Genomic DNA, 16,039 nt, shown 5'->3' with positions numbered 1-16,039 from the left:
TCAGTGTTGGTGGCAAAACACCTTATTCTAGTGAATCAATTAAAAACATAAAGTAATAAAGGAGCAAGCAGACTTTGCAGCAGACTTTTTATTATTTTTTATTATGAGTTTATTATGAGTTTTATGATTATGATTTCTACTAAGTCCAGTGGTTCATCTAAACTTTGTCATTTCCTCACTTACTGGAGTTAGAGAAAGATTAGTCAGAATTTATGTTTGCTGGGTTTGTGGTCAGATTCTGAAAAGAGTCATCGTCACAGATGTCACATGAAGTGAGACGCACACAGTGGAATGCAGATGTTTGGGCACCCCCATCAACATTTCTGTCACTGTGGATAGTTGATGCAAATTTTGAAGCTTTAATTAATACTCTTATTCCTCACAATCAGCAGCCACGGGCTCCTCTAAGCAACTCCCAAGCACTTTAAGGTAAATGATGCCCACAAAGCCAGAGAAGGCTGTGAGAAAATAGCAAAGCGTTTGCATGTTGCAGTTTCTCAGTTCATAATGGAATTACCTGGAATTAAGTCATTTTTAGGGCGAGGCCACTTTAGCCTTTGATGAATACAAATTTATTAGGCATCACAGCCAAAACCAATGGTGCAACAGTTGTAAGTGCTAATTACATATTATGAAGACAAAACTGTATCCAATCAACAATCAGGAGTCAGTGTATTGAAAAGGCAAGACTGCTAATCTCCTCGTGTCACTACATACACTGCAGACACACAGCAGCTGACAGAAAGAGGAGGTATTATACAGAGAAATATTAGCCTTTTCTGGGTGAATTATTGTTAATGTTACTTGTAAAGGGGAAGGTTAAAAAAAGGACAGCGAGATTGCTGTGCGTTAACACTGCGTTGCGTTACAGGAAGTCCCTTTAGCAGTATGTTTATCATCATCTTTTAAAATGTTAGCAAGCTAACATCTGCCAATTGGCACTCGACACAAAGAACTTTCATGGCTATCCATTCAATAGTTGTCAAGTGTCTGCTGGTTTCCATAGCCTGTCACCTTCACAGTGACAACAAGACTTCAGGAAGCTATTGCTAACAGCTGAGAAATAGTACGACACATTATTTATGTGAAACAATACTCTGTTTTTAGTTCTTGTACAAATTTAAAAGAGATGCTTAGTGAGCTTTAGAGGTAGGCAGATGTTATTACAGTCAGCCAGAGCCAGGCTAGCTGTTACCCAGTTTCCTGTCTTTATGCTAAGCTAAGCTAACTAACAGTGGTATCAATCTTCTTCTCCAACTCTTGTCAAGAAAGCCAGTGTACTTGCCAAAATGTCTAACCACTGTTTTAATGACTTTAATATTCAAGTTGATATTATGCTCTTACGGTGCATGTATTTTAACAAATATGTGTTTAATTCAAACCGGTAAATCAGTAACTGACATACAGCAAACCAGTAGAGGCAAATGATCAACCGCTTCAGTTTGCCCAGAAACACACCTAGTGGAGATTTATACTCTACTGAGTGCATTCTTCTGGTTTCACAATACGACATCCTCTTTTGTGAATGTATGTAGTGATATTTATAGCTGGGCAAAAACATGCAGCCTCTGTTTTTTGTTTGTATGGGTGAGTTTGTGCGTGTGAGCTGCGTTTGGATAGTGCATGTTTATTCCCTAGCCTTACTTCAAAGACACACCACACCCTTCCTGGCTTCCATTTAACGACTGCTTCTCTCTTAGTAGTGTTGTACATTTAGCTGTGCAGGCCAAATAGGCAACATTGGTAACGTTAACCTTCTGTGAATGCTAATCTGCCTTCGTCTCACTCTACAGTGGTGTACAGGTGGTTAGCAGTCAGCCATGGATACCACCACCTCCCTGAAGATGACCTCTCTGGCTGTCCAGAGTCTGTTCAGCTACGTGGAGGAGGAGAACCTGGCTGCCATCAAAGCCCATTTGGACAAGTTCAAAGATGTGGACAGCAGGAGTGATGTAAGTCAGCCATTAGTAAGACAGAGTGTGTAGTAATGAGAGGCTCTTTGAGATTCTGTAACAAGTGTTTTGTGGGAAAATGGAATCTGTTCTGAAGCTATAGTGAAACAATACTTCTGAACTGATTATAAAGCCATTTGCAAAGAAAAGACAGTACTTTGTATTGTGTTAAGCTAATTGGCCAAATAGTTGGCCAAACTTAAATCACTTTGTAGAGATCTGATTTCACTTTGACATTTATGGGTCTTTTTCTGTCAATTAGTGTCAAAATACCCACATTAATCCTTTGATTTAATGATGTAAAAAAAATGAACCTTAAAGGGCGGTTATGCTTTTCGTGGGCACTAAGTACTCATACAAAAACTTAACACTGATGCAGCATACCCTGAAAGAAACAATAGGAGCGTTTAGAGGGGCATGTGGAAAGCCAGGAAAACCTGTCCAGTATTTTGATCTATTATAGCTGCTGTCGTTGTGAGGCAAAGTCTGTTCCCTGCACATACAGTGCATACAGCAAATTATTGTTCACAAGTTAAAGGATAGGGATGATCCGTTACATCGTCAACAAATCACATGAGAAGACCAAAACTTACAATGAACTGATCCTACTAACATGTGTTGTCTGTATAGTCACAACCTGATCTTGCTTTATTTCTCTGTGCCATAGACCTCCATTGTTGTCCAAAAACACATCAATGAGCCACACTGTAGTTTATTTCCACGTTAGTCCCACATAAACTGTCCAGCTGTTGTAAATACTCATAAGTGAACCACATCCACATCTGAAGATCCCCAAGAAATATACTATTTACTCCTGCCTGAATAACATTTACAAAAATCTACTGACTTTGGTATACTCAGGAAAGCATTGAGAGACTGTTGGTTTTAGTCTTTTCATATGTTGACAGTAAGAATAATGTAGAATAACACCATCTTTATCCTTTAACCTAATTAATACAAACCTTTTTTATGTGCTAGCCGTATTGCATTAGGGGATATATTATTAAGTTGTCTTATAGCATAAGGTTAGAGTTGAATCATCAATTAGTATCACTGCTGGCCAGTTTTTTTCCCAGTGAGTTCCCAGAGGGTTACAGCGAAAACAGTAGAATTAATTGGCTTGTTGGTGTAGTAAAATCTGTATCACAGATTCTGTTACCTCCCTTTTTCCTTGTTCCAGAACGGACAGACTCCCCTGATGGTGGCGGCAGAGCAGGGCAATCTGGAGATAGCGCAAGAGCTCATTAGGAGAGGAGCCAACGTTAACTTGGACGATGTTGTAAGCATGCACACGCACACACATAACCTTTCAAACTGCCTAATGTGAACATCCCCTCACGCACAGGTACACGTGGCGTTATATTAGATCACACCACAGGCACAGGTGAAAAACAATGCGGTCATTTTAACCACATCATCCACTTGTCAAAAAAGACGTAGCTGAACGAGAGACCTTGATGTTCCATCTTGCTGAACTCACCACACTCGGGCTTAGTCCATAGCTATTATAAGCCATAATGACGACTTATTACACACTTTTACCTTAGCCCTTTTGACTAAATGACAGGATCCACTCGCTGGCCAACACCCTGTGCCTTCAGGAGCCGGCTCCCACACACGCACACACTCATGCATGTATATGCCCTCCCACTTAGGCACACGCTTGCATGCTCACACACCACACCTCTCATTAGCATCTCACGTACATATAACCTGCTATTATACATGGCACACTCAAACTTGTGCTTACTCTCACGCTAGCGCAGAAGAAGAAAGGAGAAGTATTACATGCTGTAGTCGCTCTTGTCTTTCACACTTAACTCTCTGACACTCTGTGTATGTCCATGCGACACCGTGTTCCCATGAGCACCTGGTATGACCAGCTGGTAGGTACAGTGCTTTGACAGTTGCCGGGCGTCCCACGTAGAGCTTGGACCAACGTTTGGCCAACTGGATTTGGAGTCTGATGGGGGTTCCCAGGGTAACAGGTTGTCTGTGTGTGCAGGACTGCTGGACGGCGTTGATCTCGGCAGCTAAGGAGGGCCACATCGAGGTGGTGAGGGAACTGCTGGAGAACAATGCTAACCTGGAACATCGAGACATGGTGAGAGTATAGTGTCACTGGGAAGTTTTTCTTCTTTTAAAACAGCTGTTAACACTGAGTTTCTGTTGTATATACGACAAATTGATTCTAGTGTGCCATTATCCAAAATGGCATACTGTACAGTAATCTCAGGTAAGGCCATACAGTCCTAGGAATATCAACTCAAGAAAATATAAAAAAAAAAAGAAAAGAAAAAAGAAGGCCATCCTGGGGGCTTAGTGGATGAGATGCATCCCACCTAATCGTTCCCTCGTTGTTCTCCTTGTTTTCTCTATATCTATACGATCTCCTATCAAAAACAGTCTTAAATGGCTATTAAATTATCTTAAGAAAAAAAAAGAATCTGGGATAGTAATGTATGCCAAAATGAATTTATGTTTACCGGAAAAAGACAACTATGAAGCAATAAGACACTGGGTCAAACTTCTAAATATACTTAAAACATTAAACTGAAGCTTCAGACGGTGATTAACAAGCTGCTCAAACCTGTGCCGTAACTTGACTCTTGATAATTTCGTCTTCAAAATATAACGAAGTTTTGACGTCCTGAGTGTGTGTACATTAATGTTTTCTGTAAAATGTGATGACCCCAGTGCTGGTTGAGCAGGATGATCCATTAGCCTTTAAATGGACATAAAATAAAATTACCTTATGTGTGATTGGTCCTCTCTAGCAGTAATCCCATTTAGTGAGCTCTGGTTGTCTCTGCATGGGGCAATGATATGATTTAGTCTTGGGATCTGGACTTGTCAGAAGCAGACAGTTGTCTGCAGCCTTGCTCTGGCAGCTATTCTGTAAATTCATGAGCAGACTACTGGCAACATGCAGATGAGATACATAAATTTATTACCTTGGGCTGAGTGTGTTCACTAGCAGTTGTTATGCAGATGTCCCAGCTCAAAAGGTAATGTTCTTTTCCAGCAGCCAGGGATGCTAGAAATGTAATCCTGATGAGCAGTAACTCTAAGTCGGTAGTGTAAGTGATGTATTAAATTCCTATACTGACACCCAGAGGTGACACTTTTTAATTTACTTCACTATTTTATCATCTGTGATGAGACATTTAGAGTTGATTTTAAATCCTTGGCTTCTTTGACTTTCTGGAAGTGACTCAGGACATCACCTGACTCATTGCCATGCGGGACGTGTCTAAGCTGCACAGGACAGACATCACATAGGGATTATAATAAACCACGCTGTGTGATACTGTTCACTCACTGGAAAGTGTGTCACACCAGCTGTAAATAGCACATTTTCCTAACTCAAAATCTGCTTAGATTTGGCCTATTCTGTAAATCTTGGATTTAATGCTGTTGTTGCCCTTACACCTTATTGTAATTAAATAATGCCCATAATTATATGTCCTGACTGTTACACACACATTATACAGTATATATTCTATATGCAGAGCTGTTTTGTAGTCATGAACAAATCATCTCTCCTTTCCTATCCGCTTAATGTTTCTGTTTAACTCAATTGTCAAATTTTGTGTATACGTCCTACTCAGGGAGGTTGGACTGCCGTCATGTGGGCAGCCTATAAAGGTCGTACCGATGTGGCCGAGCTGCTCCTGGAAAAAGGAGCTAACCCCAACATCACTGGTCAGGTACTGAGACTGGACACACTGTCACATCACAGCAGCATAGCATCATTGGCATCTGTTCCTTTATATCAGCACGGAAACTTACACTGATAATAGCTATGTCTCCAGTTCATGATATATTTTCATCTGTTGGAACAGGTTTCTACCACTCTTGTCAAACCAAATCCCTGTAAATAGTCCCTGATTGGGGCGGTTACATTTTTAAGAAAGTGTTCACATGATGTGTTTTATGCTGATGGCTGAAGGTAAATGTAATGATATAATCATGAGCTGTACTTGTCAGTAAACACGACTGAACACTACCACAAGCCTGCTCGTCACCTGCACATTGCGATGCCTCCCCCATCATCTGCTGTTTCAGTCATGTGAGGTGGCTTAAAGCGGTGGTATGACCACAGGCCCGACACTGGTCATTAGTTACTGTCAGCATGACTTCACCCCTGTCCTCTGCCCCAACAGTACAGCGTCTACCCCATTATCTGGGCGGCAGGTCGAGGCCACGCTGAGATTGTCCATCTCCTCCTGCAGCACGGAGCCAAGGTCAACTGCTCAGACAAGGTAACTACACACTGACAGATGTTCGTCATTTACTTGTTTTTAATCATGCGGAAGATGTAGTTAGTGTTATGACCGTAAGAGGTTCTGTCTTGATTTATTATCCTTCCTTCGTAAGTATTTACAAGTCCCTGGGTTGTTGACTAAATCATCTCTCACCACTCATGTCAGAACATATTTTCTTCTTTTCTTTGCAGTATGGCACCACTCCTTTGATCTGGGCAGCCAGAAAGGGCCACTATGATAGTGTGATGCATCTTCTGGCCAATGGAGCGGATGTGGACCAAGAAGGAGCGGTAAGTAGATGCCTGCTATATTGCTTTGCACCCACAATTATTTGACATAGTATGACATTTGGCTGTGTTTCCTAAACAGTGTTAATATTTGATTTGGGTCTGTGAGCAGGTAACTTAGCAGCTGAGCAAGTCCAATTTGGTTTTGGGTTCATCGTGGGTGCCGTGACACACAAAGCGGCCTGTTCTCGCCAGTGTAGTTTTCACACAATCAAGATTTAATGCTGCCGAGCTCCACAAAGGCATTAGTGAACTGCAATATTAAATAATTGATTGCATCTATGATGCAGCGCATCTGTGCTCCTTCGAGTCATGTTGCATCTGTGCTGACACAAACTGAATGATGCGATAGGTTGATATGTAGCATCAATAATCAGATGAAACGCTACTTGCAAATGTTGTAGAGCAATTAATTTTATGTAATTAAGAGACACTAGTGCCTGGAAAAATGTATGAGTTATTGGGCTTGCTAAGCAATATGTCAATAATAGATTGTCATTGAGCCTGTAGTGTCTCCCAGAGCTGCTGAAATAAACTGATAACATTGGGGAAATACAGTTTGTCAATCTTCAGCTGTAAATTATTGAACATTTGACATATTGAACACCAACCAAAATCTTAACACCCAGTCAGGTAGAGAGAAACATCTGTAATCTTGAAATATTGCAGTTACAAATCTGCAAATTTCAATTCCTCCTTTTTGTGTCTTTTCAGAACTCGATGACGGCTCTGATTGTGGCAGTGAAAGGTGGCTATACAAAGGTCGTTAAGGAGCTGCTGAAGAGGAACCCAAATGTCAACATGACAGACAAGGATGGCAACACAGCCCTGGCCATTGCTGCCAAGGAGGGACACACTGAGATCGTACAGGACCTGCTGGATGCTGGCACCTATGTCAATATACCAGATAGGGTGAGGACATGCTACAGCAGCATTACAGCTTTCTGTTTGAAGATGTAGAAGACTGGTTGATATGAAAAACGCTGGTGAATGAAACACAATTCATGTCTCTCTATGTCTGTTTTTAGAGTGGAGAGACGATGCTTATTGGAGCAGTGAGAGGAGGTCATGTGGAGATAGTCCGAGCCCTGCTGAACAAATACGCAGATATTGACGTCAGGGGCCAGGTAGGAGCTCCTCCCCTGTTATCTTTGCTGCCTTATTGATGTTTAAAAGTAGGCAGGAGGCCTTCTTGTGTTCTCTAGCTCTGTTGTTTCTTGGTAAAGTGAACTTTAATCCATGGTTTAGAATTACACAAACATACACAAGTGTTATTGCTACATAAACAGACACACCTTGATGCCGTATGCGTAATGCCTCACCTTATACATATGCTACACAAAAGCATTCTTAGTTATGCACACTAGTCCATAATCCTTTATGTATTTCTTACAAAGTTTATTTTCTCAAGATAACCAACCTAGTGTTTGCTTTGTCCTTTCCACATCAGGATGGAAAGACTGCCCTCTACTGGGCAGTGGAAAAAGGCAACGCCACCATGGTGAGAGACATCCTGCAGTGTAATCCTGACACCGAGAGCTGCACTAAGGTACAGCACACTTAGTAGTAGAGGAGTAAAATGCACTCTCTTATCCTTTAAATTTCTACTAAAGTGTTTTTCTTTTTATTTCTCCTGATTTCTTGTGTTCTGTCTTTTAAACATAAAAGTTTAAAATATTTCCATTCACTATATCACATAATTGTTGTGTTTAGGAGGGAGAGACTCCACTTATCAAAGCCACAAAAATGAGGAACATAGAAATAGTGGAACTGCTGCTGGATAAAGGAGCCAAGGTGTCTGCATTGGACAAGGTACTTTTTAAAGCACACTTGCGCACAGCTGTACTGAAAAAAATGTTATAGCAGTACTTTAATAGTATTATTTAGTTAAGTGATCTGGACATTTCTTTTTCTCTGTGTTTATCCTGACTCAGAAAGGAGACACACCCCTCCACATTGCTATCCGTGGGCGAAGCCGAAAGTTGGCTGAGCTGCTGCTGAGGAACCCTAAAGATGGCCGCCTGCTTTATCGGCCCAACAAAGCTGGAGAGACACCATACAACATCGACTGCACCCACCAGAAAAGCATCCTCACACAGATATTTGGAGCCAGTACGACCCATTTCTGTATTTCAGTCAGAGGGAACAGTGTGACAGAACAAGCTCATAGGCAGAAAAGATTAAACTGCTTTTTGTTGTCTTTTCTTATCTTCTTTGACACTGTGTATCTTTTTCTCTCTTTACATTTCTCTTTCTGCCTTTCTTTCTCTCTCAGAGCACCTCTCCCCCTCTGAGTCGGATGGAGACATGTTGGGTTATGACCTGTATAGCAGTGCTCTAGCAGACATCCTTAGCGAGCCCACCATGCAGCCACCTATCTGTGTTGGCCTGTATGCTCAGTGGGGCAGCGGCAAGTCTTTCCTGCTTAAAAAACTGGAGGGTAAGTAATCCTACAGCATTAAAAACTGTATTATACAAAGATGAAAAGTACTGAATTGTGGAAATTTGCCTTTTGGTTTCTTCAGTCCTTCTGTAACACTTAGAATTATGATGTTTAACGTATCCCGTATTTTAAAACGTCCCCCATATACTTGATTGAATTATCTGACATGAGAGTCTTTTTTTAACCTTTTTTTTCTCCCTCTTGTCCAATAGATGAGATGAAGACCTTTGCAGGCCAGCAGATAGAGCCATTGTTCCAGTTTTCTTGGCTGGTAGTCTTCCTCACCCTGCTACTCTGCGGCTCAGTGGCCGTGGTTCTGGGCTTCACTGTTGATCCCAAGCTGGCAATTGCCGTCTCACTCAGCCTCCTCGCCCTGCTCTATATCTTTTTCGGTGAGGAGACAGATCTGGAGCTAGAAATGCAACAGTGATATGACAAATGATTTGACCTGCTCCTCAGGGAGAGCAGCCGCCATGGACATGGTTGAATTATATGATGCCATATTTTTGCATTTTGAATTGCTTATACATATGATAATACAAACCTGTTACCAAAAAAATGCCACCTACTTATAATAGTACTAATACTACTACTACTACTGCCTACTGTCTCCAGTGTTGGTGTACTTTGGAAGTCGGCGTGAGAGGGAGAGTTGGAACTGGGCGTGGGTCATCAGCACCCGTCTGGCACGCCAGGTCGGTTACCTGGAGCTGCTACTCAAACTGATGTTTGTCAACCCCCCTGAACTTCCTGAGCAGACCACCCGCGCACTGCCTGTCAGGTGACAGTGACACACACACACACACACACACACTCTCAGGGATTTGTATCAGTTCCCCAGGTCATAGACAAAAAAATGTAAATACTTCACAATTGCTGTCCCTCACTGCATTTAGTACACAATAAGTGGGTTAGCCCCATTGACTATTTCATCTATTATTGCCACATTGTTGAAATGAATATTTCAGTCCCAGTCCCATCTGCAGGTGCTGTGTAACCAATCTAATCAAAGCATTGTTTGTCACATGCCACACAGGTTCTTGTTCACAGATTACAATCGTCTGTCCAGTGTTGGAGGGGAGACCTCCATGGCTGAGATGGTTGCCACTCTCTCAGATGCCTGTGAGAGGGAGTTTGGCTTCATGGCCACCAGGCTCTTCAGGGTTTTCAAAAACGATGAGGTCCAAGGTGAGGTCTCTGTATTTGGCTTTAGATGTCAGTCATGCAACTGAACAGTTTTTGTAGACTGTAAAAACAAAATTTCAAGGAGTGAAATATATCTCGGTTCAATAGCACAGTAAAGCAACTCCCCTTAATCAGGTTTTTTTCATTTGGTTACGTCACTGCAAAAGAAGATTCAGAATGCTGTTTAAGAGTGTAGCTCTTTAAACCAGAGCTTCAAATAAACTGTTTTGGTCTTTTAGTTATTAACTACATTCTTCCTCAGATGAAATTAGTAAGTAGAACTTGTGGTAATTCCAAAGTGCATCTCTCTCCCATTATCCTCTACCCTCCTTTCATGCTCCAGCTAAGAAGTGGAAGAAAACATGTTGTGTTCCCTCCTTCGTGCTGTTTGCCTTAACACTGGGATGCCTAATCACTGGTATGGCCCTGCTGGCCATCTTTAAGGTGGGTTAGAGCAATGAACCGGGGACACTACATTACACCGGATGCACCGGATGCCTCAGTAATCAGTTTCAATGCTTTTATTTCTCAGGTGGATCCCGAGAACTTGACAGTAAATGCAGTGCTGATAGCCATGGCCAGTGTGGTGGGCCTGGCCTTACTGCTCAACTGTAGGACCTGGTGGCAGGTGGCTGACTCAATCCTCAACTCCCAGAGGAAGCGACTGCACAGTGCTGCCAACAATTTGCACAGACTCAAGAGTGAAGGATTTATGAAGGTAAAGTAATACACTTTAGTCATTGTATCTAATCAAGGACAAATGGAAATCCTTTGACATGCTCGTGTCATGGCTAAAGGGGCTTTCCATTTGCTTATGAAGTTATGAAGCTGTAGTTCCTAATCCAATCAATTTATTTTCTCACATAAACATTGATAATTAAATTACATTGAGCTATTTATTTTTCCCCTACACCAGGTTCTGAAGCATGAAGTGGAGCTAATGTCGAAAATGGCCAAAACCATTGATGGCTTTACCCAGAATCAGACACGCATGGCTGTCATCATCGATGGACTGGACGCCTGTGAGCAGGACAAAGTGCTGCAGATGCTGGACACGGTGTGTGTTTGCACATGATTCTGTGCATGGGCACATAAATGATGAGTGTAGCTTTGCTGATAACAAGATAATTCGAGGGGAATTACATTTTTCAACATCTGCAACCGTGAGACAGCTTGTTGCAGAGCAGCTGCTATGTGGCCTTAACTTTCAGTGGGTCTTTCACCTTTGCACACAGACCCCACACATCCCCAGCACTGTGCATCCACCCTGGAGTTCCCAGCTGCCTCAGCTTGCCTCCAACTTTAGATCCTGCCTCCCAGCTGCTGTAATAAAATTTCCTATGGCCAAATGTTATTATTTTGTGAAGTAATCCCAGAGAAGATGGCAACCTCCTGTGTGCTAATGTAATCTTCTCATCTCTGCACGCACCTCTCAGTTGCTCTGAAACCATCTTCAGAGAGATTTAAACTCTGAAATCCATTTTTTGTAGGTTACACAAATAACATCAATCTTCTTTTTCTTCAGTCTGTGTACTTTCCAACTGGATAATTTGCATTAAAGATGCTGACATCATGTGATGGCACCTTAGTTGTTAGTGCTGACAACTGCTGTGGTAACAGAGGTTCATCATCATGTGGACTAAGGCTGAGGGGGTTGGCCGGGGGTTAACAAACCATGTGTGCATGTAGCACAAATCGATGTCCTGTGACACTTGGACAATGTCCCTTAGTTAACAAAGTGGAAATCCCCAACACCATGTGCTGCAGACAGTCAGCTCTCACAGGGGTCATTAAGTTTAAGCACTACAGCTGACTGTGGCCTCTAGCTGTCATGTTGTCAATTGATTAGATTGTAAACTAACGCTAATCTGTGGTGCTAAAAACTCACATGACAGAAGCAAATTGGTTTCAATACAAACAGTAGTGCAACAGGCTGATCTTATAGCTTGAAAAACATATTTTATGGAACAACAGCAACAAAAAAAAATGACACACTAACTTATGGTTCCTTTCTTATTCCAGGTGAGGGTTCTCTTCTCCAAAGGCCCCTTTATCTCCATCTTTGCCAGTGACCCCCATATTATCATCAAAGCTATCAACCAAAACCTCAACAGTGTGCTGAGAGACTCCAACATCAATGGACATGACTACATGAGGAACATCGTTCACCTGCCAGTATTCCTCAACAGCAGAGGCCTCAGTACGGCCAAAAAGCTTTGCATGGTAGCTCCCACCAATGGAGAGGCGTTGCCTGCTGAGGGTAAGGACAGGGGCTGATAAACAACATATTGTATTGTATGCACATATATGGAGTTGCTCACAGTTTTAACTACAGACATCCAATTTTTGGTGTTTATTTTTTTCTTATTCAAAGGCATTGTCCTTTTCTCTTCTGCTCTCTCTCCCCAGGATGGCATGAAGACATGGACAGGAAGATGTCTCAGTCCAGCCTGGGCCAAGACCAGGCCAAGTTTGGCAGCAAAACCGCCCTAAACCGCAGGGTAACAGATTTTCCAGCCTGTTTTATTTGTATAGGCTAATATCACGTACAATGTTTTGGTGGATTTACAACCCCACATCAATGTCCCTGACCCCACCCAAGCTCTCGAACTTAGGAACAACCATGGCATGTAAACACAAGACCCCTTCTCAGGTGACTGGATGCAATATGAGTTGTAGGTGGAAGAATAGTAAAAATAATAGACAGGCAATTATAGAAACACAAGTCCAAGAGGAGGATTATAGTACAACCAAAATGGATAAACCAAGACTGCTATATCAACCACAGTATATTCTACTTGTCACCCTAAATAGGCACCCCATAGGTACCCCACCCTAATCCATAACAACCAAATCGAGTAAGACAAATATGATAACGAATTGTAGCAAAGCTTTTGATGTGAAATTAAAATGGAGACAGATGTTTTGTTTATAGAATGAGGGAAATAAATTTGTTTTCCCACAACACTTATTCCCACAACACTCGTGTTGTCCGTAAATATCATAAAGCTGGAAATGAATGCTTGATGTCCTGAAACATTAATCAAACTTAATTAAAATGCAGTTAGCTCACCACAACTTGAATAGCAAACAGTGGATTAGGGTTGGAGATACTGCCTTAGAAACCCTCACTGCTCTCTCTGTTTTCGGCCTCCTCCCTGAAGGGGGGGGGTGTTCAGTACAGGCGTGGTGTTGGCAAGCAGTGCAGAGGCCAGAGGACAGAAGGAGACACACCGAGACAAGAAGAGAGAGGTGCTCGGTGTGCGGCCAAGGTTCCTGGTGTAATTGATGTAATGACTGTTTATCCTTCCTGCTGCGTTGCCACAGCCTAATGACAAGGCCTAGCAGCAGTGGGTCCCTGTGACAAAACACTGGCACCAGGTCTGCTGGCAGGAGGCTAAGTGACTCCACTGCTGTCGCTGATGCCTTCCTCCCCCCCTGCGAGACCTTCCCACTACCCCTCCTTCCTTCCCGCCTCCCACTCTTATTTGTTTGTTTGACATTTGTTTGTACCTCGGGTTCACCAGTACTCTCAATTATTGGTGTTGGCCTTTTATTATGAGGCGGCATGTTCTTTTTATTTGCCCTCCACCACTAGCTAGCTCTTGGCAGGAGGGCTCTCTCTCTACAAGTGGAAATTAAAATGAGGGCAGGAGGAGGAAATGAATTAGTGGCTCTCCATTTTCATGTAGCTTCTCAAGTTGTAGATGACATTAGTAATATCTCTGCCATCTTATTTCCATTTGCTGGAATGAAATGAATTTAATTAGGAAACTATTTATCACCTGGAACATTCAGTATATATATATATATATATATATATATAAGTAAAGGAACCACCCTAGTCAAGCCATTTCATAGAATAATTGAGCAAATACATCAGCAAGGAGAAGAAGAATTTGGAGAAGTAAGCAAATACAAAAACAGTCACCTAAATGAACTAATAAAGCTGCAAAACTGCATTAAAATCAATATGGAAAATCAGCCACACAGGGCTGTCTGTATGATAGACCTTTTTTCAGTTCTGGCTGAGTGGTGGCCATATGTTTCATCTCTCTGAGAAAGAGGTCATGAGACTGGCGTTACGACTTCAAAGTCAACCAAAAGCCTCGCCTTGGCTCATGACCATGGCAGCTGTCTGATATCATCACAGATGTTCTCCGGTAGATCTGTGTCAATAGCTCGCCTGTGTGTCATGACTGTTCAGCTCTGGACAGTGGCTCTTTGATTTTTATGTACAGTCACAGGGAATTATATGTTTTTCTCATGAAAACAGGTTCTGTAGAAGGGAAGACAGATCAGTAGAGTGACAAAATAAAAGGGTGAACTTGCAATCCTTTGCTGGTTTATTGTTATGGTCAGTAACTGCTTGTATGCTACTGAAAAAGTTGTACCATTGATATGCTAAAATAAATTTTTAGCGAGAGCAAAATAGTCCATAAATGTATAAATGTCGTTGCATGTATGTACATTCAGACATGAGTAAGTTGCTTAGGACTTCAACAATATGAGAACACATGTTCCGGTCCACCCTTCCATTTATATTCCTCAATTAATTAAAAGTTTCAGTATTACTGCAAGTAAACTGGCATAGTATTGTGCATATTTGAACCAAAATTTGCAGTATGCTTATATTATTTCTATCTATCTGATTTCAACCGCTTCCTCGTGACAACCTTATCATGAACTTCGTAACAGTTCTTTATCACTGATATTCCACCCTTCAAATGAGATGACACCCATAAATACAGTATCAGCATCATTTATCCCACATTGTGTAGTCTCCAACATCTGTCACCAGTTCTCTGATGTTGTTTTTGCAAGGGAGTAATAAAAAACCTTACAGTATTTTTGATATATTGCTTTAATTAACACTATGACAGAATTTATTTCATAGAACTCCAATAAAAATGAAGTTGTGATTCTTTCCAACATTCAGATTTTTCAGCATCACGTCCTGTCACTTAATGCCAAGATGCATTAAAACCACAAATGAAACCGTAGTCTTGGAGACGCATTCATCTTGCCAAGCCAGCTGGAATCATGACGAACATGTGAAATTTCCGATCTCATGCTAATAATTTGTGTTTCTGGTTTTTCTTTGAACTCCGTTAAGGATACATACCGGCGTCGGCAGATGCAGAGGACCATCACCAGACAGATGTCCTTCGACCTGACCAAGCTGCTGGTGACTGAAGACTGGTTCAGCGATATCAGCCCGCAGACCATGAGGAGGCTGCTCAATATTGTTTCTATCACAGGTAGAGAATCAACCATATCCTACTGTAGCACCATACTCATCTCTTAAACAAACAATGTTTTGTCTTTACAGCATCATTAACGTTATTTAGCTCTAATTTAATCTTTTTAAGGGGATTTGATTAGGGCTGTCCAATATGAACAAAATTTCATATCTGGATATAAGCCATGTCACATCCAGATAACAATACGTATCATGATGTAGTACATTTTCTGTAAATTCAGTGAATAAATAGTTTATGTAAAATGGCCAAATGGAAAGACATGTTTCTTATTACATTTCTATACTTGACAAATAAGAGGTTCTTGCTCATATTTGATTATTGAGTCTTTAATGGGGACCAGTCTTGGTTTTCACATATTACTGGGGGTGGAGGAAAACTCAGAACGAAAGATGTGATGGGATCTAATTGTAGTGGCCAACATGTGGTTGCTGAGGCAGTGCATGTAATCAAGCATTTTAATTAAGAGAACATTTTGCTATAAACAGGCATTTACATTAAACATAGATATTATTTGTACTTGTAATAATGACATATCTGCACTTTAGGATTAAAGAATGATGGACACAAATACATCAATGTAATGATATCAGATAACATCCGAGCAGCAGTTTGAGAAACAGTCGACAAGATGGAAAACAGT

General features: G+C 41.5%; 1 protein-coding gene across 2 annotated transcripts in view; it reads left to right on the top strand.

Moving 5' to 3' along the window:
• The window catches only part of kidins220a (kinase D-interacting substrate 220a), a 47,866-nt gene that overhangs the window by 3,882 nt on the left and 27,945 nt on the right, over window positions 1-16,039 (top strand). For both annotated transcript variants that reach the window (XM_041954656.1, XM_041954655.1), the window contains exons 2-22: window positions 1,794-1,952; window positions 3,133-3,231; window positions 3,958-4,056; window positions 5,564-5,662; window positions 6,119-6,217; window positions 6,412-6,510; window positions 7,222-7,419; window positions 7,536-7,634; window positions 7,958-8,056; window positions 8,221-8,319; window positions 8,442-8,619; window positions 8,783-8,947; window positions 9,163-9,342; window positions 9,566-9,731; window positions 9,987-10,138; window positions 10,479-10,579; window positions 10,668-10,853; window positions 11,052-11,192; window positions 12,158-12,395; window positions 12,545-12,636; window positions 15,252-15,396. In XM_041954656.1, the coding sequence (XP_041810590.1) occupies window positions 1,821-1,952; window positions 3,133-3,231; window positions 3,958-4,056; window positions 5,564-5,662; window positions 6,119-6,217; window positions 6,412-6,510; window positions 7,222-7,419; window positions 7,536-7,634; window positions 7,958-8,056; window positions 8,221-8,319; window positions 8,442-8,619; window positions 8,783-8,947; window positions 9,163-9,342; window positions 9,566-9,731; window positions 9,987-10,138; window positions 10,479-10,579; window positions 10,668-10,853; window positions 11,052-11,192; window positions 12,158-12,395; window positions 12,545-12,636; window positions 15,252-15,396 (2,866 nt within the window). In that variant the 5' untranslated portion in view covers window positions 1,794-1,820. The remainder of the gene's footprint in view (window positions 1-1,793; window positions 1,953-3,132; window positions 3,232-3,957; window positions 4,057-5,563; window positions 5,663-6,118; window positions 6,218-6,411; window positions 6,511-7,221; window positions 7,420-7,535; window positions 7,635-7,957; window positions 8,057-8,220; window positions 8,320-8,441; window positions 8,620-8,782; window positions 8,948-9,162; window positions 9,343-9,565; window positions 9,732-9,986; window positions 10,139-10,478; window positions 10,580-10,667; window positions 10,854-11,051; window positions 11,193-12,157; window positions 12,396-12,544; window positions 12,637-15,251; window positions 15,397-16,039) is intronic.

The sequence above is a fragment of the Chelmon rostratus genome, chromosome 15, assembly GCF_017976325.1.
Source record: "Chelmon rostratus isolate fCheRos1 chromosome 15, fCheRos1.pri, whole genome shotgun sequence".
NCBI lineage: Eukaryota > Metazoa > Chordata > Actinopteri > Chaetodontiformes > Chaetodontidae > Chelmon > Chelmon rostratus.
Note: the sequence above shows the minus strand (reverse complement) of the source record. Positions and strands in the feature narration are given on the sequence as shown.